The 23,733-nt window shown below is 40.8% G+C and overlaps 1 protein-coding gene across 1 annotated transcript in view; it reads right to left on the bottom strand.

Moving 5' to 3' along the window:
• Positions 1 to 23,733, bottom strand: part of CRB1 (crumbs cell polarity complex component 1) — a 109,601-nt gene that overhangs the window by 77,864 nt on the left and 8,004 nt on the right. The window contains exon 2 of the mRNA XM_053985142.1: positions 15,868 to 16,110. Coding sequence (XP_053841117.1) covers positions 15,868 to 16,110 — 243 coding nt within the window. The remainder of the gene's footprint in view (positions 1 to 15,867; positions 16,111 to 23,733) is intronic.

Below are 23,733 nucleotides of genomic sequence, written 5' to 3'. Positions count from 1 at the left end.
GAGGAGGAGCAACTGACCCAAAAGAAAAGTAGGTATTGAAAATCCACTATATAATTAGGGATACCTTTCTCTTAAACATTTTTAAGATGCTTCACTGTAGAAGTAAAACAAAACCAGAATATTCACCAGCATGAGGGTATTCCCAGGAGCCTTCCTTGGGGAATATGCTAAGAAATAAGCCTTCCATATTAGAAGAATATCACTAAAAATCAAATTGTTAAAGCTTAATGTGATGGCGTGCTTTAGAATAAAAACACCTGCCACTAGGGCATTAAATATCTGCTGTAAGTGAAGAGGTATGCAGCGAGCCCTTATCAAAATTAGATCAGTACCATTTTTGCCAGTAAAATGATGAAAAACTTTAAACCATGAATAAATGAATGAACATTTATTCACCACTAGCAATCAGTATAGTAATTTCTTGAAGGCTTTTTAAATTTCTATTTCCCCATTAATAGTCTCCTTTGTTTTCTCTGTCTATTTAATGTATGGAAGAGGTACATCTAGCTCCTCGTCTCTCATTCCTTTCCTAGTTCTCCCTTCCCTGCCTTAGATTTTTTTTTTCCATGCATTCTCCTTTTCTTCCTCTGAGGCCTGATCCAAAGCAGACTTGTGTTTCCAGGGCAGGGACGGGAAATTACAGTAAGTTGGTGTGGCTGGTGAGTGAGCCTGCAGTAATTGTAGCCCCAGGACACAATGCCAGCAGTGGCACCAGCTCTCTGCGGTAGCAGTGATGCCTCTGTGCTCTGCTGAAGTGCTCACACTCCTCAGGATGATCCAGAGGACAGTGGTGCTGCTCTGGCCTGCTATTCTCCAGGATATGAGATTCAGCCATCCTGTTGCAGTGACAGGAGGGTTTGTTTCACACAAACCTGCTGTAAAGACACAGGGAGAGCTCTGGCTGTTGGTGGTGCTGTGGCTGGGGAGTGGAAAATAAGATCAGCAAGCAGGAGCAGGGAACTAAATTCCCCACAGCTTGACATCCAGGTGCTTACTCTATCTCAGTAAACTTAATGAAAAAACAAAAGGAATACCCAATTCTGGGGGAGGGTCCTTCCTCACAATACCAGTCCAGACACCAGCACATGGTACATTACAGGACAGCATCCTGCCCTGCTTTATACTAAATTATGCTAAATAAATAAGGGAGATCTGTGTGACAGTAAGGGTCTGGCCAGGAAAAAAAATTAAGAAAGATTTCATAGCAATAATGAATAAGTGATAAATATCTAGTGACTGTCTTGCTGGGAGCATTTTTTTTCAGAGAGATCTATGATGGGGCTTGTTTTATGATCCCAAAGGGCATCACACATCATGGTGTGCTGAGAGGCTGCAGAACAGATTGGGAAGTAGTTCTCAGTACTTAATACCTAGGGATTCTCAAAAGCCATTTCCTCTTAGGATCACATTTCCTTTGATCATTGAGGTTATTAATTATAGATACCTTGAACAGAACAAGGCACTGTTACTGTACTCCTCAAACTGTGTCTCATTTAAAAGGAACAAAATATTGTACTTAATTAGGGGTTCAGCTGTGGTGTCTTCTCTAGGCACTTTGGTATTGATTTGACTGTGATAGCCTACTGTAGCAAATATTATGCCATTAATAATAAAGGGAGCATGTGGACATAAAAGTGTAGGAAGGAAGCACCAAAATGTTTGTTATTCAGCTTGCCAGAGCAGTTGCAGTAAAACCATCAAATATATAATTTAGAATAAATGCAATATTCTACTGTTCAGAAGCGTCTGCACTTATGTGGAGACTTCTGTGCCATTTTCTTAATTCTATCAAGACCGTGTTTCATCAAATGAGTTCAGGCAGAAGCATTTGAAGTTTAATTTTCTCTCTGGATAAACTGGAAGCATATTGTTTCTGCCTTTACTCTTTAGGCTAATTTTGCCTCTGTTCTGTTTTTGTCTTACCTGTGCTTTGATCATCATGATTAAACATATGAAATTACCCATAAAATTAACCAGGTGAGCATCAGTCTGCATATGCGCTTGTTCACTTTACTCTTAGCATGTGTTGATTTGTCCTTGTAATCAAAAAATTGTATTAATTGACGGAGAGAGGTTTATTTCTGTACATTCTGGTCTTATAAGAAGCTTTCACTAACATTTTCTTCATGCTGCAATCTTAGAGATGTGTGGCAGAGATATATTCAGGATTTCTGAATTGCACTCAGAAAGCAGAGGGTTTCTCTCCCCAGCTATGAGGGTCACATTCCTGTTGGGGTGGATATGCAGAGGCAGGGGCAGGTCTGTCAGCAGGTTACAAATCAGCACCTCCAGGCCCCTGCTCCTCCTGCCTCTGGACCTGGAGGGGACTGGGCTAAGGTCTCATGGAGCCCTGGAGCCTGTGCCACCTCGTTTGGCTGTTAGATGCCAGGATGGCCCTGCAGTTTGGGAGGTGCTGGAGAAGAGCCTCTCTCTGTGAGGAGAGGGGCAGTGCCTGGCCACCAGCCCTGCTGTCCCCTGGGGCTCTGAGGCAAGGGGAATGAGCTTCAGATGGCTTCCCTCCCTAATTTCTTTAGGGAGAAGACAGCAATCTGCAGTAATGGAGGAGGAGAGGGGAGAAGATGCTCCTCCTGGAGAAGCAGTGCTTGTGTGACCTGCAGGGAACACCACAGATGCCCTACAGAGCAGTGTTGAGCTTCTGCTTAGCAAGGGATGAGCTTTAACTGCATTTCTCAGGTAAGATGTGGATTGTATGCATGCCAAGATAGTAGAAAGTAAAATTTTTAGGTTTTTTTTATTTCTTAGGTGTTCTTGTAACTACTAAGAATTTGGACTAGTATCAAAACTATATATGCTTTTCTAAAACAATCAAATGAACAAACCACAAAATAAAACCCATCAACCCTCCCCACATGGTTCCTGATGATTGGAATTCCTGCTCAAATCCACAGTAATTTTGTCAAATTTTTGAACCATAAAGCTTAACTTGTCAAGTACAGCACTTTAGTATGTCCATACTATACCCAGTTAAGGAGTTGCTCAGAAGTTTAATTCAAGCAGAGAAATAGATACTAAACTTACCCTGCTTGTGCTGGGTTTTTTACCTGTTATCACAACATTTGGCATTTGTTAGACTGATTGTGATGCTTTCTTTCTAGGCTCCTCTCTTCTAATTTGTGACCCAATAAAACACAATTCGATTTTATTATTAGCAAAGGGAACTAAAGCTCCAGCTAATTTGATTTCTTTTTTCTGTGGCCACCTTTCTTTTCTGGTTGCCCCCAAGAGTAATCTCAGTTTGAACGGCATACTTGGGAGAAAGTGTAGCTGGAGAGTTCCAAGGCAGCATTTCACTGTAATTCAGCATCCTGCTCCCCAGGAGATGGGCTGAAGTATCTCCCATAATGTACCTGAACTCATGGCAGTCCGAGGGATTGTTACCTAGGAACATCTGAATTTCAGGTACAGAATCCGTAACTGCCAATCGCCTTTGAGAAGACTTTTGCCAGCCTTGGCTGAAGACCTTGTTAAATCAGCTTTTTATTGAAAACTCACTAGGAATGTGGTTTAGAAAAAGCAAAATCTTGTTTTCACTAGCCTGTAAATCTTCACAGTTCCTCAACAATTTTCATAACACTTTTCCTTTTTCTTCTCCGCATTGTCATGACTGTTTGCTACAGTGATTGAGTTTTCTTAACTGTCAGAACAATGTCAAGACAATGTGAAGACAGTGTCAAGGCAAATACAGAAGGGTGACAATGTGAGGGAGGGAAAGAGAAAAGAGCTGTCAGTACTCAGAGTGCTCTCTAGAGAAAATATTTCCACAATAAAACCATTGTCACCATGCACTGAGCAAGAGAGAATAAAGTGGAGGTAATTAAGTTATTGCTCTAGGAACATGTCTGGATGACAACCTGGAGGTAAAGAAGAGCTTAGAAAAGCAGTTTGTGAGGATGTCTACTGTCCATTACTCTTGTCCCATGTCATCTCCTAGATGATGCTTCCTAATAGCTTTTTCTGTTTCTAAGCTGTGTACCTCAGGGAGGAGAGATGTTGCATTGCCCACCGAGGGGAAGGTGAAGGGTTTTCCCACTTGATGTGATTACCAGACACTTTATTAGGTGCCTTGAGACAAGACCTGCTTGTGGATAGTCAGCACTGAAAGGTGCTGAGTGTCCTACTCCCAAATCAGTTCAGAGTTAAGGCACAGTTTACCTCCACAGTGTATTTTTTTTTTTCTGAAATATCCTTGGAAAGGTGACACATTGTCACAAGGATGAGCAAAATACAGAAGTGCAGCTCATCTGGGGCTAAATTCTGGTACCAAAGCCCTGTACTACAGTACATCTCTACTGAAGGCTTGTGCAGAGTGAGGTGCTAACCTTTAGAACAGTTTTCAGGTTTTAAAATTACGTGCTGGTCTTGCAGAAAATCTGTGAATTTGGTCTTTGTGCATGTGCTGTTCCTTTCTCCTCTGCCTTAGAGATGGGGTGAATGAAAGGGTTTTCTACTATTTCTGTCCTTTTTCTGGACATCAGAATAATTGAATGTAAGAGGTTTTAGATGGACATTTGTCAATATATTGCAGTTCTGGAAAAACGGGCACCCTGTTGTCAATGATTTCTAAATAACATTATAAATCCCACTGGAGAGGTTTAAGAAAAATCGAATCATAAACAGTTCCATAAACTCCACCAAATACTTCAGGGATTATATTTTCAGAATACAAGAATTAAGTGTTAACTATTCAAAATTGAAAGGGCCAAGTATTTTCCACATATTGCATTTACATATTTATAATAATTTATTTTAAGGAGGTAGTTTGAATAGTTAACAGATTTTCTTACTTGTTGCATATGAAATAACTGAAGCATAAAAATGCTTGCTTTTGTACAATTATCCTATTGCTGGTTTATGCTTATTTGCAATTCATGACAGCGTTAAGTATAAAAGCATCAAGCCTGGGTGACCCATTCAGATGAACTGCAAATTTTATCCCCAGCTGCAGCAGCAGTGCTCAAAGGAAGCTGCTTAAACTGATTGTAGCCTAAGTTATATATCACTGAAGGCTGACTTTTCCCCTTGCCCAGTTAATGTTCTTTTAACCTGAAAATAGTCTGCCATTTTGGATTGAGCATCAGCTGGAGAAGAGTGTGATTCTTGCCTGGGGCTCAGATGCCTCCTCCCATTAGTGTTCACACCTCAGCCATCAGGTGCCTCCAGTAATGGCTGGATCTCTCCAGTCCTCACACAGGAAGGGCTGTGGGATGGCTAGTGAGTGACCTGGTCCCTTCAAAAGAGGCAGCTAAGAGTGATCAATGAGAGGAGTGATGTGTAAATTCTTACATTCAGCAATGGAAATTGCACATAAAAAAAGTGCCTCCATGTGTTATAAGAGTGAGTAAACAATAATGCCATTTTTACAAAGGAAATCCCTGCCATATCACAGATCTCTCAGACACAAGAAGAATCTGGAAAACTGTGTGTCCTCCTGCTAATACATAATACATTAATGTGTGTGTATAACATATGAAGGGAGAAACACAAGATCTAAAAGTAGTGATTTGAACAGGGAGATCATTTGGATTGTGTTTACAGCTCTCTAACTGCAAGCAAGGATTTCACCTTGCCCTTCTCAGCTCAGCATTCTCACCTATACAACTGTCGTGTGCCTCCTTGCAGGCTCTGAGGCCCAATCTGCTTACGTGTTGTAAAACATGCAAAATAACTCGCAAGGAAAAAGCTGAAATTATTTTCATGGGAGAAATTTTCTCTGCATATTTTCAAGGAAGAGAAAGAATCTAAAAGAAGTCTGTTCCTTCACACTTGTATGACACTGCTGGGCATGACCACACCTTTAAGGATCACCTTAAAGTCAGCAAATGTCTTTGGGAGAGTCTAAACTGATGTCTAAACTCAAACTCAAAGTACAAGTACAAGTGCAGGGAGGACAAATGAGTTTCACAGGTGAAATGCTGGACTGACCTTGAACATGAAAGCAGAGCCCTTGGTATTAGCACAGGAAAATGTTAGATTCTAAGACTTCACTTGAGAAGCAGAACTAATTAGAGAAGATTAACAGAAATGAGGCATGTAATAGCTGGAATAGGGCATGACTGCAGTTTGAAAGGCTGAATCACTGGACCTCTCATTGAGGTAAAGATTTTAAGAACACTAGACCTTTTTTAAAGGCAAGTGACAAGTTTTACAGATGTCCCTGTGGTAGCTGAACATTTATTATAGAATTCAAGCTCTGTTCTGGAGTTTCCTCTGTGTTAAGAGTATTTTCATCCTTGATACCTGGATATGTTTCTGAGCATGGGGTCTTATCCAGGGCCACATTCACATTCCTATTACTTTGCAGGGAGTCCTGAAGAGATAGTAGGTGAGTCTGTACTGCACTGGTAACACAGTGGAGACTTTTTCTTGGCTGGTTTGTTTGTTTTTTTTTTAATGAATCTAGTAACTGATGTTTTGTTTGTGTTTTTTTTTTTTTTTTTTTTTCCCCAAAAATATACATTGCAGTCTCTTCCCTCATACTTTCCACTTGGCAATTTTTCCTGTGACTAACCAGCTTCCAACAAACTCTAAGGACCTTTTATTACTGAATGGTAAAAAATGTGTCAGCATTGGTGAGACAGCACTTCTGATACACTCCCTGAAGTGACTGCTTTGCCAGCACTGTAGTAATGGGCTCAGCTAAAACCCAAGTGGTTCACATGGAACAGAAAGCACTGGAAGGGACTATTGGTGATTATCTAGTCCAAGCCATTGCATCAACTAGAGCAGAAAGCTCAGCACCCATTGCCTATGACTACTTCTCGGAACTTTCTGTAATGATTTAGTACAAATTTCTTATTTTTGGAAAGCCAGGTTTACTGTAAGCATGTGTAACCACATGCTGTGGTTAATGAAAGTGTTGGTGCTCATCAGGGATTGCAGAAAAGAAGCAGTCACCCATGAAGACCCAGAATTTTTCAGGCTGATTCAGAGCCCTTGCATAAAAGATGTGCAGGTTCAAAAGACAGGAAAATCCATCTCTCAGCTTTCTGGGTGTTTGCAGTTATGCTAATAAAAGTAAGAAAAGGGTTTCCCCTGTCTGTAGAAGGAGGGACACTGTAGGGTATTTTCCTTGGTCCCTGGGCAGAAAGAACACTGACAGAGATCTGGGAACACAAAGTGCCTGCATGAATCTGTGGGCAATTCCCCAAACAAAATGAAGAATGGAGTGTTTATGGCTTTAAGGCTGTAGTAGAAGCACTGTAAAAACAGATCTGATTTTGTTCTGCTGTGTGCAGAACATTTCTCCTTTTTTTATTCCTTTCTATCATTTGTGAGATCATTAGGTCAGTCTGTTTGCTGGAAAGATTTTTATATTCAGATCCTTCAAAGGTGTTCAGTGCCAATCCTTCCTTCTGCTGTTTAATTCCATTAAAGTCTTGCTCCAAACACCTCTCAGTCTTGTCACTTCGCTACTGTGGAAAATGGTGGCAATCCCAAGTTGCCCACTTCTTTTTTAGGAAACACAATATTCTTTGGAAATAGCCTTTAGAATGTGAAAATGGCAATTGATTTTAGTAACTTTAATCTTCTTGCACTTTTCCATGCGCTCCAAAATGGGAAGATGTTAGACTAAATTGAATCAGACATTTAAGACATACTCATGAGAAAACAGAACGGATAGTTCTTGTTATATCAAACTGAGGGCATTTCTGCAAGGATTGAGGCTTGCAAAATGTTCATTGCCATTAGTATTACAACCTGAATTACAAATGTCAGCTGTATTTAATAAGACAGAAGGGATGGGTTTAGTTAGAAAAACTGAATTGGTGAGTCCTACAAAATGATGGCCAGATATTTGCTTTTTGCAGCTGCATTGCAGAGGCACCTACTTGCATTCTGCTCCAAATATATCTACAGACAGGGATCAAAAAGGCTTGGATTATCATTCCACAAACACATTTTTCATATTTTCCTACATTTTATGGTAAGAATCAGTGGAGGCTGGCTTCCAGAATTCTTTTAAGATTGAACAGAGAAAAAAAGTGCTTACAAGGGCCTTGCATATTTTTCATCCCATTTAATAGCTCTAATGCAATCTCTGATACATCAGGGCCATTCCCTGGCTTCTCCTCGCTGGCATTACACATTTCTTTTGTTATGCAGCCTCTGTTTGCTTATTTCACAAGATTGGTGCCTCCTCTCTCTGTATCTTATTTATGGGGTTATCAAAGGAAATTAAGGGGCTGTTGGAGAAGAGCAGGCACAGTTAGGATTTCTTTACACCGTATCAGACCTCTGTAGTGTTTTTGCCTTTCTTACAGCCAGCACAGCTGCACCCTTCCTGCAGCAGGAAGGAGCTGATTCCCAAGGAGCAGCAAGGTGATGTGTATTCCTTCAGACACTCTCTCAGGGGCTCTCTTTCCAGCTGTTGGGAGGGTGGTGAGTTACACTGCAGGCTGTTCACTGCAGATAACAGAGCCTGATCTCTCAGCTGTGTGGACCCTCACTGTGTTCAGACTCAGGGATGGTTTGCCATACCAGGAGAGGTACCGCCCCTGCTTTGGAAGCACCTACAAATTGCTACAAAGCTTGGCTAAACACCTCTGAAGCTACTGCTGTATAAAGATATCTTTTCAAGGCTACATTATTACAGTGAGAGTTTTGGGTTCCTTGCTGTGAGTAATCTGTCAGTGCAGGTTACCTAAATTGCAGTTGCTTGGATCCTTGCAGACTGATGACTGTCTATCATTCTGCGTGCTTGCTTTGGCTTCCTGTCAAATTATGTTGTTTTCAAACTCCTCCAGCTCACAATCAAAGAAGCAAAGAAATGTGTCACAGTCAAATTCAGAGCTAGGGCCCTTCTTGTGGAAGAAAGAGCTAATGAAGTGTTCTGTATCATCCTGTTGGAAACCCCAACAAGGGAGACTGGAACTGTCAAGGGCAGAGTGTGGCCAGTGTACGCTGCCTCTCATGCTGCCTATAGCCTCCCTGGCAGTCTGGATGTGAATTAGAGCATCTCTGGCCTTTATTTCAGGGGACAGTCAGCCTTTGGTAGCACCACAGTACAGGAACATAGTTGTACCTCTCAGAAACCTCAGCAAAGGAACTGTCAGGCCATTGTGTCCATGGCTGAGCTCTAAGGGAGGGGTACAAAGTTTTGTTTGTTTACTCACAGCCTTGATCTCAATCCCTGTGATTGAGTGCACTTTGAAGGAATGTGTCCTGTCTCCAAAGCCCCTGACTAATGCAGATAAAGATGTTTTGTCTGTCTCATTATTCAAGGAAAAGTTTAAGGGGCTAGGCTGCCAGTGTGCTCAGCCTTGGGCAGGCAAGCAAGAGCAGTAAAAAGAAGCAAGGAGTTTCTCCCCTTGCCTGCCAGCATCCACCCAGGCCACAATTATTCAGGCACAGCATTTCCCAGCACAGAAGGATGCACCAGGCAAGTGCCCTGATCCTTAGCTGCTGGAGAGGGAGCACTGTAACGGGTTAGCAGCCCATGCCCCTTTTTATTTACCCACAGAAATATTTAGCCCTTGAAATATTCTGATTTCTGTCCCCAGTGATAAGATTCCAGGCAGGCAGAAGCTGCCCTAACCCTGAAGTTGCAGCAGCCTTGCTTTGTTGATGCCTGGAGAGGGACGTTTTGCTGGGCCTGGAGGAGCCCTGCAGAGCTGCAGTGGCAGCGGCGTGGTGCCCGCCCAGAGGCCCTGTCAGCTGCAGTCTTTGTCAAAAGATGGAAGCAGCTTCCTCTTGACCCATTTTATGGGTGAGTAAGATATAATCAATATGAAGTAAAGATAAGAATCTCATTGGAAAAGGGTTTATCTGGGCTGTTGGGTTTTTTTGCTGTTTGCTGGTGTGAGAGGGCTTTCATACCATACAGCACTGGTAATGGCTGGGGAAACAGAGAAGTACAGTGAGAACTGACAAAACGTGTCAGTCCCTAACACCAACAAATTAATCTGTGGAATCAATCTGGGAAATAATATGTATCACTTATCTCCTTGCTCCAGATGAGTCAATTAGTTTTAAAGGCTTCTCTTAGAAAATGTAAATATCAGGACCTTTTTTTCATTTTTGGGCCACCACAAAGAGCAAAGGGAATACTCAAGTTTGCCTAGAGATTGAGGCATTGTCTAAAAGATTTTCTTAATGTTGGAATATGAATTATAAAAACAAATCCAAAAGTGGAAGTATCCCTGGGAGGTCTTTGGCTGCAAATCCCTGTAGGCAGAATCAAAGGCACTTAGGTTGCTATTTCTTTAACTTACTTACTAGAGAAAGTTAAGTGACATGGACTAAGACTTATTTATGTACTTATTTATTTACTGCTTTGTAGCTGGCTGGATATATATATATTTAAACCTTAATATTCCATAAAGTAATTTTTGCTGCCATCAAAACAAAATGTTAAACTTCTCTTAGATGAAGCAGAACTCCTACTCCAGTGTTAATTTGTTGCACTATATCCAGAATGGCCAGTTAGAATAGTTTCCTAAGAATCTGCTGCTATTTGGTTTTGTGCAGTAAGTTCCAGTCTTGCGTTGCTTTTTTATATGAAGTGAGAAGCTGGCAATCCATGTTTTCCATTCCTTTTCAGGTTTCTGACCATGAAAATTTTTATATTGATAATCCACTCATTAGTTATATTTTCTTGCATCACACTATCAACATATCAAGTATGCTCAAAATGTAAGTAAAAATATAAATGATTTCACTCCAAAAGCCAGAAATCAAACTACATGATCTCTATTCTGTTCTCATTGTAATCAGTGCTTTCAGTAGCCAAAGTGCTTATTATTTTAAGTCTAAGGTACCAAAAAATAAGAGGTCTTGATGTCTCAAAGAATGAGAGTAAACTATTTTCTCACTGAAATTTAGGCAACAATTCTGGTTTTGCTGCAACACGGGGGGCTGAGTTCAGGGCTGCCTTTGTTTTGCACAGCACATAATCCCCAGTTGTGCAGAAGGGAAGGGAGCCATCTGCTCACCCTGCCCCAGAGCTGTTCCTGAGCTGCCCCGGAGCCTCAGTGCCACCACAGCCCTTGGGGCAAGTCCCCACCTGTGCCTCTCTGGGGCTCTGTCCCCTGAGACCTTCACAGATCCCCCAGGGTGGTGCTGACTGCCCGGGGTCTGTGTAACACCAGCTGTGAGACAGCAGTCTAGACAATCTCTGGCAGATATTTATCTAACCCATTCATTAAAAAGTTCTGAAATAGTGGCTTAATTGTCCTTCAGTTGGGAAAGTTCACACAAATCTTACCTGATGTACATGGAATCTATTATTTTCCAGAGCCTGCCCTTCTAGAGGTGACAGGGAGCAACTGATCTCATCACCATCCTTGATTGCCATTCTCGTTTGTGGAGGTAAGACTGTAATCATGTCTTCCCTCAGGCTTCTCTTCCTGTGACCCTTTCTCAGAGGGCACATCTTTCTAAATGTCTTCCTATTTTTGCTGTCCCTTTCCAGCATTTTCCTAATTGCCTCTCTCGTGCTCACAGCAGCACTCAAAAGTGGATACAGCCAGTACTGAACAGTGGTTTGATTGCTCTCTTGTGTCTTACAAGTCATTTTACTGTCAGCACACAGCAGCAAAATATTTGCCTTTCCCTGTAACTTTTCAGTGGGGAAGTGCCCAATTTGGCCATCAAAATTTGAGCACTCTCTAAACAGCACTGGGGTTTTTTTTTTTTTTTTTTTTCTGAGCTTCCTCTAACAAAGAGGAAAAGGTGTAGAGATTTGCGCAAGAAAAGACTCCCTAGTGCTTTAGGTTTGTCAAAGTAACAGGGAGAACAAAAAAACTGTGGAGAGAGAGAGAGAGAGATAGACAAACTTTGTGTGGGGACACCTTTGAAAGGTTTATGTATATATTAAAACATTAGGTTTATATCCTCTGCTTGTATTAAATTAACTTTCCAGCCTCAGTTTCTCCAGTCCATTATCATGGATACAGGATAACATACACCAGTGTTTCAAGATCTGTGTGAGGTCTCTGCTGCTGGTTAAGCATGAATGATAAAACACCTTTTTGCACAACCTCCTTTCTTGCCCCTCAGACTCTTTCCTAATAGGTCATTAGTCACAAACAACCTGCTTACAGAGATTGATCTGTCCTTGCTGCAGAATTCCCTTTTGGCCCCGTGACTGTGAACAGATCGTTCAATGGCTTGTCCTGTATAGCCAAAATCACTGTCATTTGAGGGGTAAATTTTTGAAGAAGCTGATATCTTGCACTGTAATTTCTGAGTGACAAAATGGGATGTGAGGGAATGTTTAATCCCCACAGTTTCTCAGTGGTGATAGTTCCCAAGTTAGAGAGCACACAGCAGAGAGGGGTCTGTAACCTGTTATCCTTTGCTCTTGGAATGATAGGTGTAGCACCCTAAAGATTCCTTGTAACAATTTGAACTGAGTGGTTCAAGTACAGTTGTGGCTGGGATGTTCTTAATGTCACTTTTACACATTTATCTTGCAGAAGTTACTGCCTTTTTCTTAAGTTTCAGGGCTACTAGTTTTCATTCTTAAGATTTAGTTTCATTCCAGAGATGGAGATGTTATTCATAATAAAATATATACACGAAAAGGGAAAAAAACCCCAACCCAGCACAACTGTGTCTAGAAGCTGCTGCTTTTAACTTACTGGAGATGATGGCAGACATCTGAAGGATGTTTCATTTTTGCTGTGCTCCAGATGCCATGTGTGACATCCAGGAGGGAGGCAGGGCTGCAGGGCTGCTGGTGCTCAGTGCTGAGTGCAGCTCTGACAGGCTCAGCTCCACGGAGGGCTAATGAGGAGCTGCCGAATGGGCTGTGAACTCATCAAACCACACTAACAAGACTTTGCTGGAAAGCTCCTTACATCAGCCGGGTGTGCATGAGGGATAAGCAGTGTGAGCAAAACCACAAATCTCTTTATAACCAGAGCTTTATGCCTAACACAGTAATTAAGCAGTAATTAGAAGTTTTGTGAGTAATGGGAATAGTTGTGTGAAATTAAGAGCTCTTGTCCACAGGGAAAAATTGCATAGTGTCAGCATCTCAGAGGGGTAGAAAAAGGCTGCAAGTAAAGCTCAGATATTTTGCTCACATTAACAGCAATCCCAAATGAATTTCCATTCTTAATTTATGAACATTTGAACAATTAATGAAGCATTGATTTTGAAGTAAATAATACATTTTTTCAGCTCTGCTGAAAGGTCACTAAAATGGAGAAAAATAGAGTCACAGAATGGTTTGGGTTAGAAAGGACCTTAAAGATCATCTAGTTTGAACACCCCTACTGTGGGCAGGGACAACTGCCACTAGACCAGGCCTTGAACCCTTTCAAGAGATGGGGCATCCACAGCTTATATGGGCAATAGTTTTTGACCGTAAAATATTTGTCTGTATTTTTCCCAAAAGGAAGATAGTTCTGCAGGAGTGATAGGTAATCCATTGTAAAACTTGTTAAAAAAATCAGTACTTGAATGATGAATGAAAATATTTTGAACTTGACTTCATGCAGAATCACTTCCAAATCTGATGTGTAAATATACCTGTATTTATCAGAATTTCTTTTCCTCTATTTCATAAGCAATTCCCTGCCCACATTTTCATGCTTGTAATTCCTGTTAGACAATAGTATGCTAGCAATGAATCATCAGTGTTGTTCTGGACTTGGGACATGCTTCCTGTCACCTGTTGTACCTAACGATTCTTGGTCCCTCCTCATGCAAAGCTGGGCATCTCTGGATGCCCCCAGATTAATTTTCTGTGAGTAGTTCATTTGTTATGATTTGTAGAAACAAATGATGTTCACAAAATGCCAGACAAACCCAACTTGTATTGAATGCTTGCATACAGAGTTCATGGCTTCTAAATACTATTTATTTTCTAAATTGTTTAGAATAAATAGTTATAAAGAACATTCTGCTTTTAAGCAGGACCTAAGATTAGAATCCTTTGGGAGAATACAAATCCAGTAAACTGATTTTAAAAATATAATGGCTGATACAACTTCTATAGATATCATCAGTCACCTCTGTTCCATTTTATCCTCAGCTTTTCTGTCTTTCTCAGCTTTAATTTTTAAGTAGAGAAGTAATTGGAGTCAGTCCTGCTTCTACTTCTGTCTTATCTGTTCACAGTTATGTTTTTATTAACAGAAACTGTTAGCAGTTTCAAATGGAGTACAAGCTTTCTAAAGAGAAAACACCTCTCAAGATCATTAAATACACAGCACTGACAGATAGAGAGGTATGGTCCTGAGCCTGATTCTGGTTCCCAATGCAGCTGCTCCATCCTGGGATATCAATTTATATCCCACTGTGGCAACAGCCACAGTTCTACCTGAGAAAGTTCTCCAAGACTGAAAAGCCCTTTACTTGAGACTGGCCATATGGCCATACCCAGAGAACACCCATGCCACATCCCAGTTAAGTGGGCTAAGGACTTTTCCATTTCAGAAAATGACACACAATTACTTTCCTTGCCTTTGGCATCCTCACCCGAGGTGAAAGCCAAAACTTGTATTTATCTTCTTTCTTTAAACTGAGTCCTGAGAGCTTTTTTCTTGTTTTCATTCTAGCAATGGTCTCTTTCTGCATTATGTTCTTCATGTGACCTTCTTAATTTATAAGAACTTAATTTTTAATTCCTGTTCCCAAAGCTTTTGTATTTTGTTCTGATTTGCCTGCCTCATGAAAAAATGAAATTTTCTTAATTAACACTACTATTACTTTTCTTTACTTAGATAGAAGACTCTGTCTTAGAGACTTTCTGGTTGTTCCTCCTACAGGATGTAAACTTTGAAAATTGCTTTGTGGAAGTTAAAGGTCCAGTCTCTCTCTTATTTTTTTTTAGGGTATGTCCTGTTGTGAGTTAATTTAGAAAAAGCACTTTGGTTTCCCTGATTCACATTAGTACATCCCCAAAAAGAAAATTACTAGCATAAAATGATGTTTCTATGACATTCTGTATTTTTCTTATATTTTCAAGTGTGGGATTTTTTTCTTTCAGTTCTGGTTGACTCAACTGCATCTGTTTGCTTTTTAGTCTTTAATTTATGTTGGGCTGTAAACTGTCCAAGTAACAATTTGAGTGATGCAGCAACAGAAGGTGACCCAGATTACAAAACACTGAACGCTAATGCCAAGTCTTCTTGTTTAATGGCAGCTGCTCAAAGCTTTGTGTTATTGCTATTCACATGCAACAGACACAAATCAAACAGCCTCCTCAGGCACACATCCTGCAGATCTTCGTTTTAAACATGTTCAAGAGCTGCTGCTTTTCACACACACACAGCAGCATCACCAGCTGAGGCCATTTAGCCTCCTTGGCTTGTATTTACTCTCAGCCATCTGATACAATTATCAAGGAAACCCATTGCGACTTCCTCTATTTTGCACACTTCTGTTTATGTGGAAGTTTGCAGAGAACATTTTTTCTCTATAAAAGTAGTTGGACTTTCATGCTCCCTCATAATGGACATATTTTACAACACCAAATACATCACAGTTGTTTAATAACTTCTTTCTCTAGAGGCTGTAGTTTAAAAAGTGTATATGATAAAGCAATACTACTGAAAAACGTAACATGAACAGTTTAAGCAGAGGGTAAATTAGTCTAGATTTAAATTAAAAATGTTTAGGTTTACTGAATGAATGGTATCAAAAAATAGTTTTAGCAAAATAATTTATTGCTGTACCTTGAATATGCGAAGCAACAAAATGTTTTTGTTCATTATTAAAAAAAAAAAACAACCTCCAAGTCGAGTTCATACAACTTAGTTTCACGGACCAAATTTTTTTGGCATCTCCATCAAATTTTTAAAGCCTTCTGACAACACAAGCTTTTTGCTAGAAGTGCATGTCTAACCATCTCCCCAGAGGACATGTCAGAACAATAAGAAAAAGTGCAAATCTTACTTTTTAAATGGATGAGCAGCAAAAAACTGAGGTAGAAGATGAGTAGAGAGTAAATTCTTGAATGAGCCATATTCATCTTGATAGGACATCCTCTGCCGAGTTGCCTGTTGTCCAAAGGGCTGGTGCTGATCCTCACTGCTTTCTCCTCATGTCTGAAGCTAAGAGCACACCCGGGGCACCCGGCCCCCGACGAGCCATCTCTGCCCGTGCCCCTCCTCAGCCTGCTCCCCGCAAACCTGCAGCCTTCGATTCAAGAGGCTGTTGTGCTTCTTTAGGTTTTACTTCGGCAGGTCCGAGTGATTTTTCAAACCCGGTGCAGATTTGTGTGGGAGCTGGACTGGAGTCTCTCCCCGGCCGTGCTGGGGGATGAATGGTGCGCTCTGCCTGCTCTGCCTTGCCCTGCTCTGCCCTGCTCTGCCCTGCTCTTCGCTTCCCTGCCCTGCTCTGCTCTGCTCTGCTCTGCTCTTCCCTGCCCTGCTCTGCCCTGCTCTGCTCTGCTCTGCCCTGCCCTGCTTTGCTCTGCCTGCCTGCCCCGCAGCGCAGCCACGGCACGGCCGCCCGGAGTGCCCAAACCTCAGCGCTCTTATCTCCACCAAACCCCGCCACGCGGCTCTCCTAATCCACAGTGCAAACACTTGACGTTTCCTTGCACAGCCGGCTCACAAACACTTTCTGTTTTCTGAATTGTTTCTGTTATATTACACCGTTAGCACATGAAGTGAAAAGATGAAACATTCTCAGTCTTTTTAGTTAGTGAGATGTTAGCCCGCTTTCTTCCTCAGTATTATTTTTTTGGTTTTTTTTGGTGTTGTTTACACTGGAGTGACTAAAAAGCATGCTCCTACCAGCTGGCACAGGACCTCTGAGCTTCATCAGGTTGTTACAATCTTGAACTGCTCATGGAGGAACCAGTCACTTACAGGACCAGGAGGTGTCACAGCAGGATGGATAAGAGGAGGGGATGGCAGCAGGGCATGGACTCCATTTGGTTTAGCCAGGGCTGGTATTAAACAGCTGATATGAAGTGCCATCAGCCTGCCTGTACTCGGGAGCCTTCCCCAGCTGCCCCTTTGGCTCCACACCCCTGCGCTCCCAGGCAATGTCTGTGCCCAGTGCCTCATCTGTGGATCGCAGCTTTGTTCACAGATGAAAGCCTGTTCCTGCCCTAGCAGAAGGGAAGGCGAGGGCACACAGCAGCAGCCCCAGGAGCTGTACTCATACCATGATCCAGTACAAACTCTGGCCCTCTGGCACCTCACGCACCCAGTCTGTGTGTCCACAGCAATGAGTGCCACGGCACCATTCTGGCTCTGAGGCCAAGACAGAGATGAGCTGCCTGTTTGGCAGTGAATCTCCTCCTTCCACCACCTTCATCTCTACCAGTCCTCCTGGTCCTTGGCTCTTGGCACTTACCCTCCTTGCCTCAGTGAAAATCCAGGCATTCCCCAGCCCGGGAACAGCCTGAAAAATCTGCTTGTTCATTGCTACGTTATGTTACTGTCAAACAGGTAACACTCAATACATTTGTTACTGTGTTTGTCCTCCCCACTTCAGCAGGATGTTAATCCCCAGTTCAGGAAGCCTTTGATACTGAGTTTTATTTTACATGTACACTTAACTGAACAAAGTACAAGCTGAAAGTCAAGTATATGCTGAAGGCCTCAGATGAGTAGGGAGCAGACTGTTGATGCCAACATTAATTCACTAAAGCTGTTTAATTATAAATTAAAGGTAGGTACTTTCACATCACTCATTAAGCTCAGTGAACTGATTAATTTAAAAATTTCTCCTGCAGCAAAGCTCCTTCTTCTTTCCCATCTCATTTACGTGTAGCTGCACTCACTGCTGACCCTGTGGCACACCTTTCCAGACCCTCTCTCCCTTCTCCTGGCACCAGCAGTCCAAGCAGCTCTATCATCTGCTTCCCAGGAAGCCTCCACCCTCCCACTCCCCTGAGCCCCCCTGCTCTGCTCACCAGCTCTGACTTCTCTGATGGATTTCCCAGGCTGGATTTCCTGGCCAAATGTCATGGGCTATGAGCATTATGATAAATAGGGGTCCTAGTGGAAAGTACTTAGATAACTATCAAATTAAATATAATTAAATGGCTAATTGTAGTTTTCAGCTCTTTCACTTTTTGTAATCCCCTTTCTTTTATATTTACATTTGTAGTTGTTTGGATGTTTTCTTCTCCTTGCCATCTGTCTACTTTGTTTCTGTTTGAAATTATGCAGTAAGATATATAATCATTACAACGTGAGCATGAAAATACCACTGCCATCAGGGAATTCTTTGTCAGGCTAAATTATGCAGTTTAGCTTAGTGCTGATTGCCTGCTTTAAGTGTATTATTATTTAAATTTGTCAGCATATAACCTGCTTAGAACAACAATATTTTCTGGATTCATTTTCTAGTCAATTTGAAAAAAAATGCTGTGAGTATTCAGAAAGATAGACCCCAAATTTAAGCAAATACAAAGTTTTCAGTTCTGAGGAATATATGATAAGTATTTCAAGAAAACAGCCACATATATTAAATCTGGATATTTTTATGAAAAATACACAAGTACCTGTAAAATCTGTACTCTAAGGAAACAGGAGTTCTCAGATATGAGGATATGCCACCAATCTGAGAACTTAAATGTATTGTGTTAACACATATGTTGACATTGGAATTAAATATTGTGTAACTCTGTGGTAATTACAAAACATACAGGAAGTATACAAACACCTCCTAGGTCTTTGGAAAGTTATTAAAATGTAATCACTTTTAGAATAACCAAAAGAGCTGCTTTTTTCAACCTGCTTGAAACTTAGCTCTGCATTTCCCAATGCCTTTTTTCAAATGTTTCTTCTTTTTTGTGAGCTATTCATATCCCAGAATTTAATGGGGAATAGACTAAATTAACTTATCACTGCCCTAATTCCTTGAAGTTGCCTACAGGAGGAGGCTTGAATTTCTGCATGCATATCATTCGTACACAGTTAAACATGACATCTAAATGTAATTTCCATGCTTTCTCAGTACAGCTTAGCTTTGATGAGATCCTGCAGTCACAAAAGTCAAAGGCTATGCCATTTTCTCATGGAAAAGGGGTTTGTTTGTCATTTGTTTTTCACTTCACTGCTGTCTTTTCTGTTCTGATTGCCTCCATGCAAAAATTGCAGAGTGGCGTGGTATCAGACTACACTAGTCAGTGTCATCTCTTCTAAGACATTTTATGCACCTCTGTTCAACTAAATTCATTATCTAACATCTTTTGCTTGCAGTGTTTTCAATTTTCAGATGACAGCAGTACTAATTAATTGTGTATCTTCTGCTTCGCACTGCTAGGCATGCTTTCTGATTGTTCAATGTTGCTCCAATTTAAAGTGCAATTTTTATTGATGCCATCTTGTGCCTTCTTGGTCAAATATATTTACGGGTGATTTTCCTAAGTAATTGGCACTTCTTTTCCAATGTTTTGGTAGTTTTAAAGTAAGCTACAAAATGAACAGAAATTAGAATAGTTAAGCGATTCATGTAAAGTGTAAAATTATCTGGCAAGTGGAAGATGTGAATTTACAAAATGCCTGATGCTGACTAACCTGAAGTTTTTTGTTTTTTTTTTAATCCCTTTGTTCACTGGCAAGTAAGGCACTGGTAATAGTCAGGAACAGGTGGGTAATTTCATGGAGGAGTGGAAGAGTGACTGAGCTGAAGATAACATTTGCCCTGGCGAGGATTTGGATATGCAGAACTCAGCTGAACAGTGGCCCTTTGCGACCTGCTCAAACTAGATGTGCTTTGAGCAGGTGATCCCTTCCCACCATATATTCCTGCAATTCTCTGAATATAGAGATTTCCTATAGATTATATTTCCTGCACAAGCTCCAGCCTATATTAGCTCAGTCCTCAGTTCTGCAAACCTAATGCAGAAAGCCTCTATTTTTAAAATAGTCCCTGATTTTCCCTAGGGTCTTTCATTTTCTTACTCATATTCAATGGTGCTTCTTGTGTGTATCTTTTCTTAAGTTCTTGCTGAATATCATCAGGGATGAAACTGGGATTCTAAATTTCACTGGTGTTCCCAGTTCACCAGTGGGAGAGCTTTATAAAAAACTATGGAGCATTCAAGCATGAAGTCACTCTGGTCTGACATTCTGGTTTGGGCATTAAAATACATTCTGAAGTATTTATTGAAAACTGAGGATGATGGAGTTTCCTAGAACAATTGATCTGACCAAGTCATCCAGATCATCTTCCTGTTTATGGTACTTTATGTACCTCTTCTTTGAACAACTGATAGATAATTTTATTCTTCAGCTTGTTTCATTTTGGGTAATTACAGGAGGACAAACCAAGGCAATGGATAAACCAATGTGAATAAGGGATGGCTGAAAGGTCTCATAGATAGAGCTGTATTGTAAGAGGAAGTTGTTTACCTCATTAACAAAACCACTATAGATCTAGTTGCATTTTAATTAGCCTCTTTGCAACAAGAACAACTCTGATTGCATTGATTTCCTGCAAGGCTTGCAAAGATAAGTTCTTTTGCCCACAAAAGAACTGGGCAAGAGGGAACTGGAATCTCCTTTGGCCCATACTTTTCCAGAGACAAATATCTGATGACTATATTTAACTTCTCAGTCTATAAATGTTATTTCCTTTGAGCTTTCTTTTCCTTTTTATTAGGATGTACAAATATTTGGCGTTTTGAACTCTTGCTGTGCTCCTTTTATGTTTTTCTCAGCCGAAGTAAAGCACCAGAGCATGACCTGTTGGTTCTGCCTATTTTCAGATTACTAATGTTTTTATGAAACTAAAGGGCTTTATCTGAAAATGTAAAATTATTTTGCAAGACCTGCCAAGCATATTGCTTTCTTAAATGTAATACATTTTTGAAATTATGACTACATTTTTGATTCCCATGGTAGCCGCTTTCTTACTGAGTAATGAGGGATTTCTACATGCCAACCTAAAATACAAATATAACCAAAGATTACAGGAGTGTTGAGCTGATTTTTCTCAGACAGACCTAATTTTGGATGTGATAGAAATAGTGGGAGCAATAACAGCTGTTTTGGTTTTCCTATGAAGTCTCTCCTGAGTATTTTACCTATAGGCAGGCAAAACAAATGGCTGTGCAAGGCAGGACAGGATTCCCCTGGGGCCTGCAGAAGTCAATAAAGTGTGTGACTCACATTTTCTTATCTCTGATGAATTTTTGTGGAATAACATGTTTTTATCATATTGTGTGTAGCTGGAAAGCTGGGGTCAGGAAGCAGGGAAGCAAGAGGCATCACCAGGGAAGCAATTTCAATCAGATGAATTCTAGGTCAGGCCTTGTCAATGCAGATGAAAATTGGCAATTAGTATTCTGTACCTTGCTGCTAATGAACCGTCTAATCAGGAAGTTTCTGTCTGTACCAATAAGCTTCCTGTGAGTGCCAGGGTTATAGAGTGCTTGAGAAAATGAGGCAAATTGTGTTTTTACAAAAGCACTGATATATTAAGTTCTAAATGGGTTGTACATTTATTTTTCCCTCTGTGCTTTTCACTTCAGCAGACTAGACATCTTAACAGTTTTACAAATCCTCTTCTAATTCTCTTTTTAAAATTTCTTTCAGAGTGAGGTAACTCATACTACAAACCAGAAAGACCTAAATATGAAAGTATTGGAATTAAATTAAAAATCCCATCTGTTACAGGGGATATAGTTGTATAGTTCTGCCACAGTTTCAATGATATTTGGAAAAGATTGACATAGGTTTGTAGCATGATTTCATCTGATCAATAGAAAATAGTTTTAGAAGGAATTCAGACCCAGCAATTCCAGCAGGCAACAGTGTAGAGGAGGAGAAAGGCAAGACTCAGGAAGGCAGGATTAGTAACCAAATATGCTTGATTTTAACACACACTTTGCATGTAAGTATTTTACTTGTGCTAAACACTGCAGTTGTCCTGGGGATAGGGCAGGATGATGACTACAGTCAAGTGGAGAGGCTGGGAAGGAGGAGATGCTTCTAAAACTCAAAATTGTTTAAATTTTGGTCTTTGCAAATAGAGAAAGGTGACAACATACTTGGTTTCACAGGCCAAGCACTGGGCTGAGGGACACAAAACTAATTCTTACTCTGGTTTTCTTCACTGTACTTGCAGTGATAAATTATTTTGAGGTAGTTAAATATACAATGCAAAACACCATAACACTCAAAAAATAAAACTTTTGTAACAGGCAAATACAGAAGTTTCTTAATTTTTCATGATCTCTTAATATCCCTTATAATTTTTCCCCTCTTCTGTATTCAGTCATTGTGTATTGAGTGTGACAAGGTTTTGAAAAGCATCTGACGATCTGGATCTCCTGGATTTGCAGGTTTTCAGTTAAAGGATGTGACTTCCAGAAAGCACAAAGCAAAATTTCCTGAAGGCATCTCTGCTGTGTCTTGGTGTAGATCGTGGCAAGCACTAAATTCCTCTTGGAAATCTTGGCCTCTGTGTTAAAGTATTAGATAATATTATGGGAACAATAAGCAGTGGTAGGTGCCCCAAAGGGATTTCAAGTTTCTGCTAAGATTGGGGAAGACAGCATTCATCTTAATGCCAATGCCTTTCTCAAAGGCTGCAGTTTTGTACTGAACTAAATCCTGAAAGTTTGTCAGTTTGAATTACATTGTTCACCAGGTAAAATGAAATATTCTGGCTTCCAAACTTGTGCTGATTTTGATTATTTCACACCTCCTTCAACCATTGGTGGTGATGCTGACTTTGGTGATGATGATGTATGTGATGTCACCATGTTCCAATGCCAGTGAAATGAAAACACCCCTGGATGGGGGGCACAGTTTGACCTCCAAGCATCATGTTGGATGTGAAAGGGGGAAGGAGGAGACATTACTACTGTAGTTGACTTATATTCTTCCAGTGTCCAGAGAGCCCCTCAAATCACCAGGTGGTTTCTTGCTGAACTGCATCTTAATTTTTGTGTGTGGGCAAGCTGAGATCTTTGCATAGGTTGAACTTCATGCAGTGCTTTCCATTTTCCTGTATATCCTCTATATTTTTCTTGGTTTTTTCTCCTTTTTTTATTTTATGGCATTTTTATAGTAAGTTCTTCCAATACACTGAAAGCCTGGGTGAATATGCTTGTTGTCCATGGGCAGGTGCTGAGACCTCTGGTCTTAGCGCCCAGATTTGACCTTAGCACCAACATTCACCAAATACAGTTTTGTGAGACTGAGACTTCTAAATCTGAGAGTTTCTGGGATACAAGAATTTCTAAGCCAGCACTTCAAATGTAATTATCATTATCAGGGAAACAAGATTTTGCTGTCAAACTGCATCTTCAGTGCCTTGACTATAAGCAAATTGCTTAAAAAAAAGAAGTGTTTGCAGTAGCAAACAAGAAATCCCCACAGCAGCGTGGCCTGTATGTGTTGCAGGATCTCCTCATGCTGCCAGGGTATGATTTCCTATTAGCATCAACTGCACTTAAAACTGAGGACCTTGCCACTGGTGTGACGGGGTGATGAGAAGCTCCACACCCCCACAGCACTTCTGAGAGATTTTAGTCCCCAGCTAAACCTATGGGCACGACTCACGTGCCTGAAGAATGGCAAATGATGAGCTCTTTCAGAAATGAAGCCCTGCAAGTTGCTAAATGGTCTGTGGTCTAAAGACACAGCTCATACAGCTCACTCGTCCAAAGTAAGATTAATTGGAGTGAATGAAACAGTCTCTGGCAGCATCTGACCACTGAAGAATGGATAAACATGAGCCATGTTAACCTTGGCCCCTTGACTCCTGCAGCAGCAAAGTCAGACTTCAGTATTAATTTGGTGAAGTAGATTAATGTAACACGTCCTTCGATAACACTGTCTTTAA

This window comes from Vidua macroura, chromosome 9, assembly GCF_024509145.1.
Source record: "Vidua macroura isolate BioBank_ID:100142 chromosome 9, ASM2450914v1, whole genome shotgun sequence".
In the NCBI taxonomy this organism is placed as follows: Eukaryota; Metazoa; Chordata; class Aves; order Passeriformes; family Viduidae; genus Vidua; species Vidua macroura.
The sequence above is the reverse complement of the archived record's forward strand: the minus strand, read 5'-3'. Positions and strand labels throughout refer to the sequence as shown.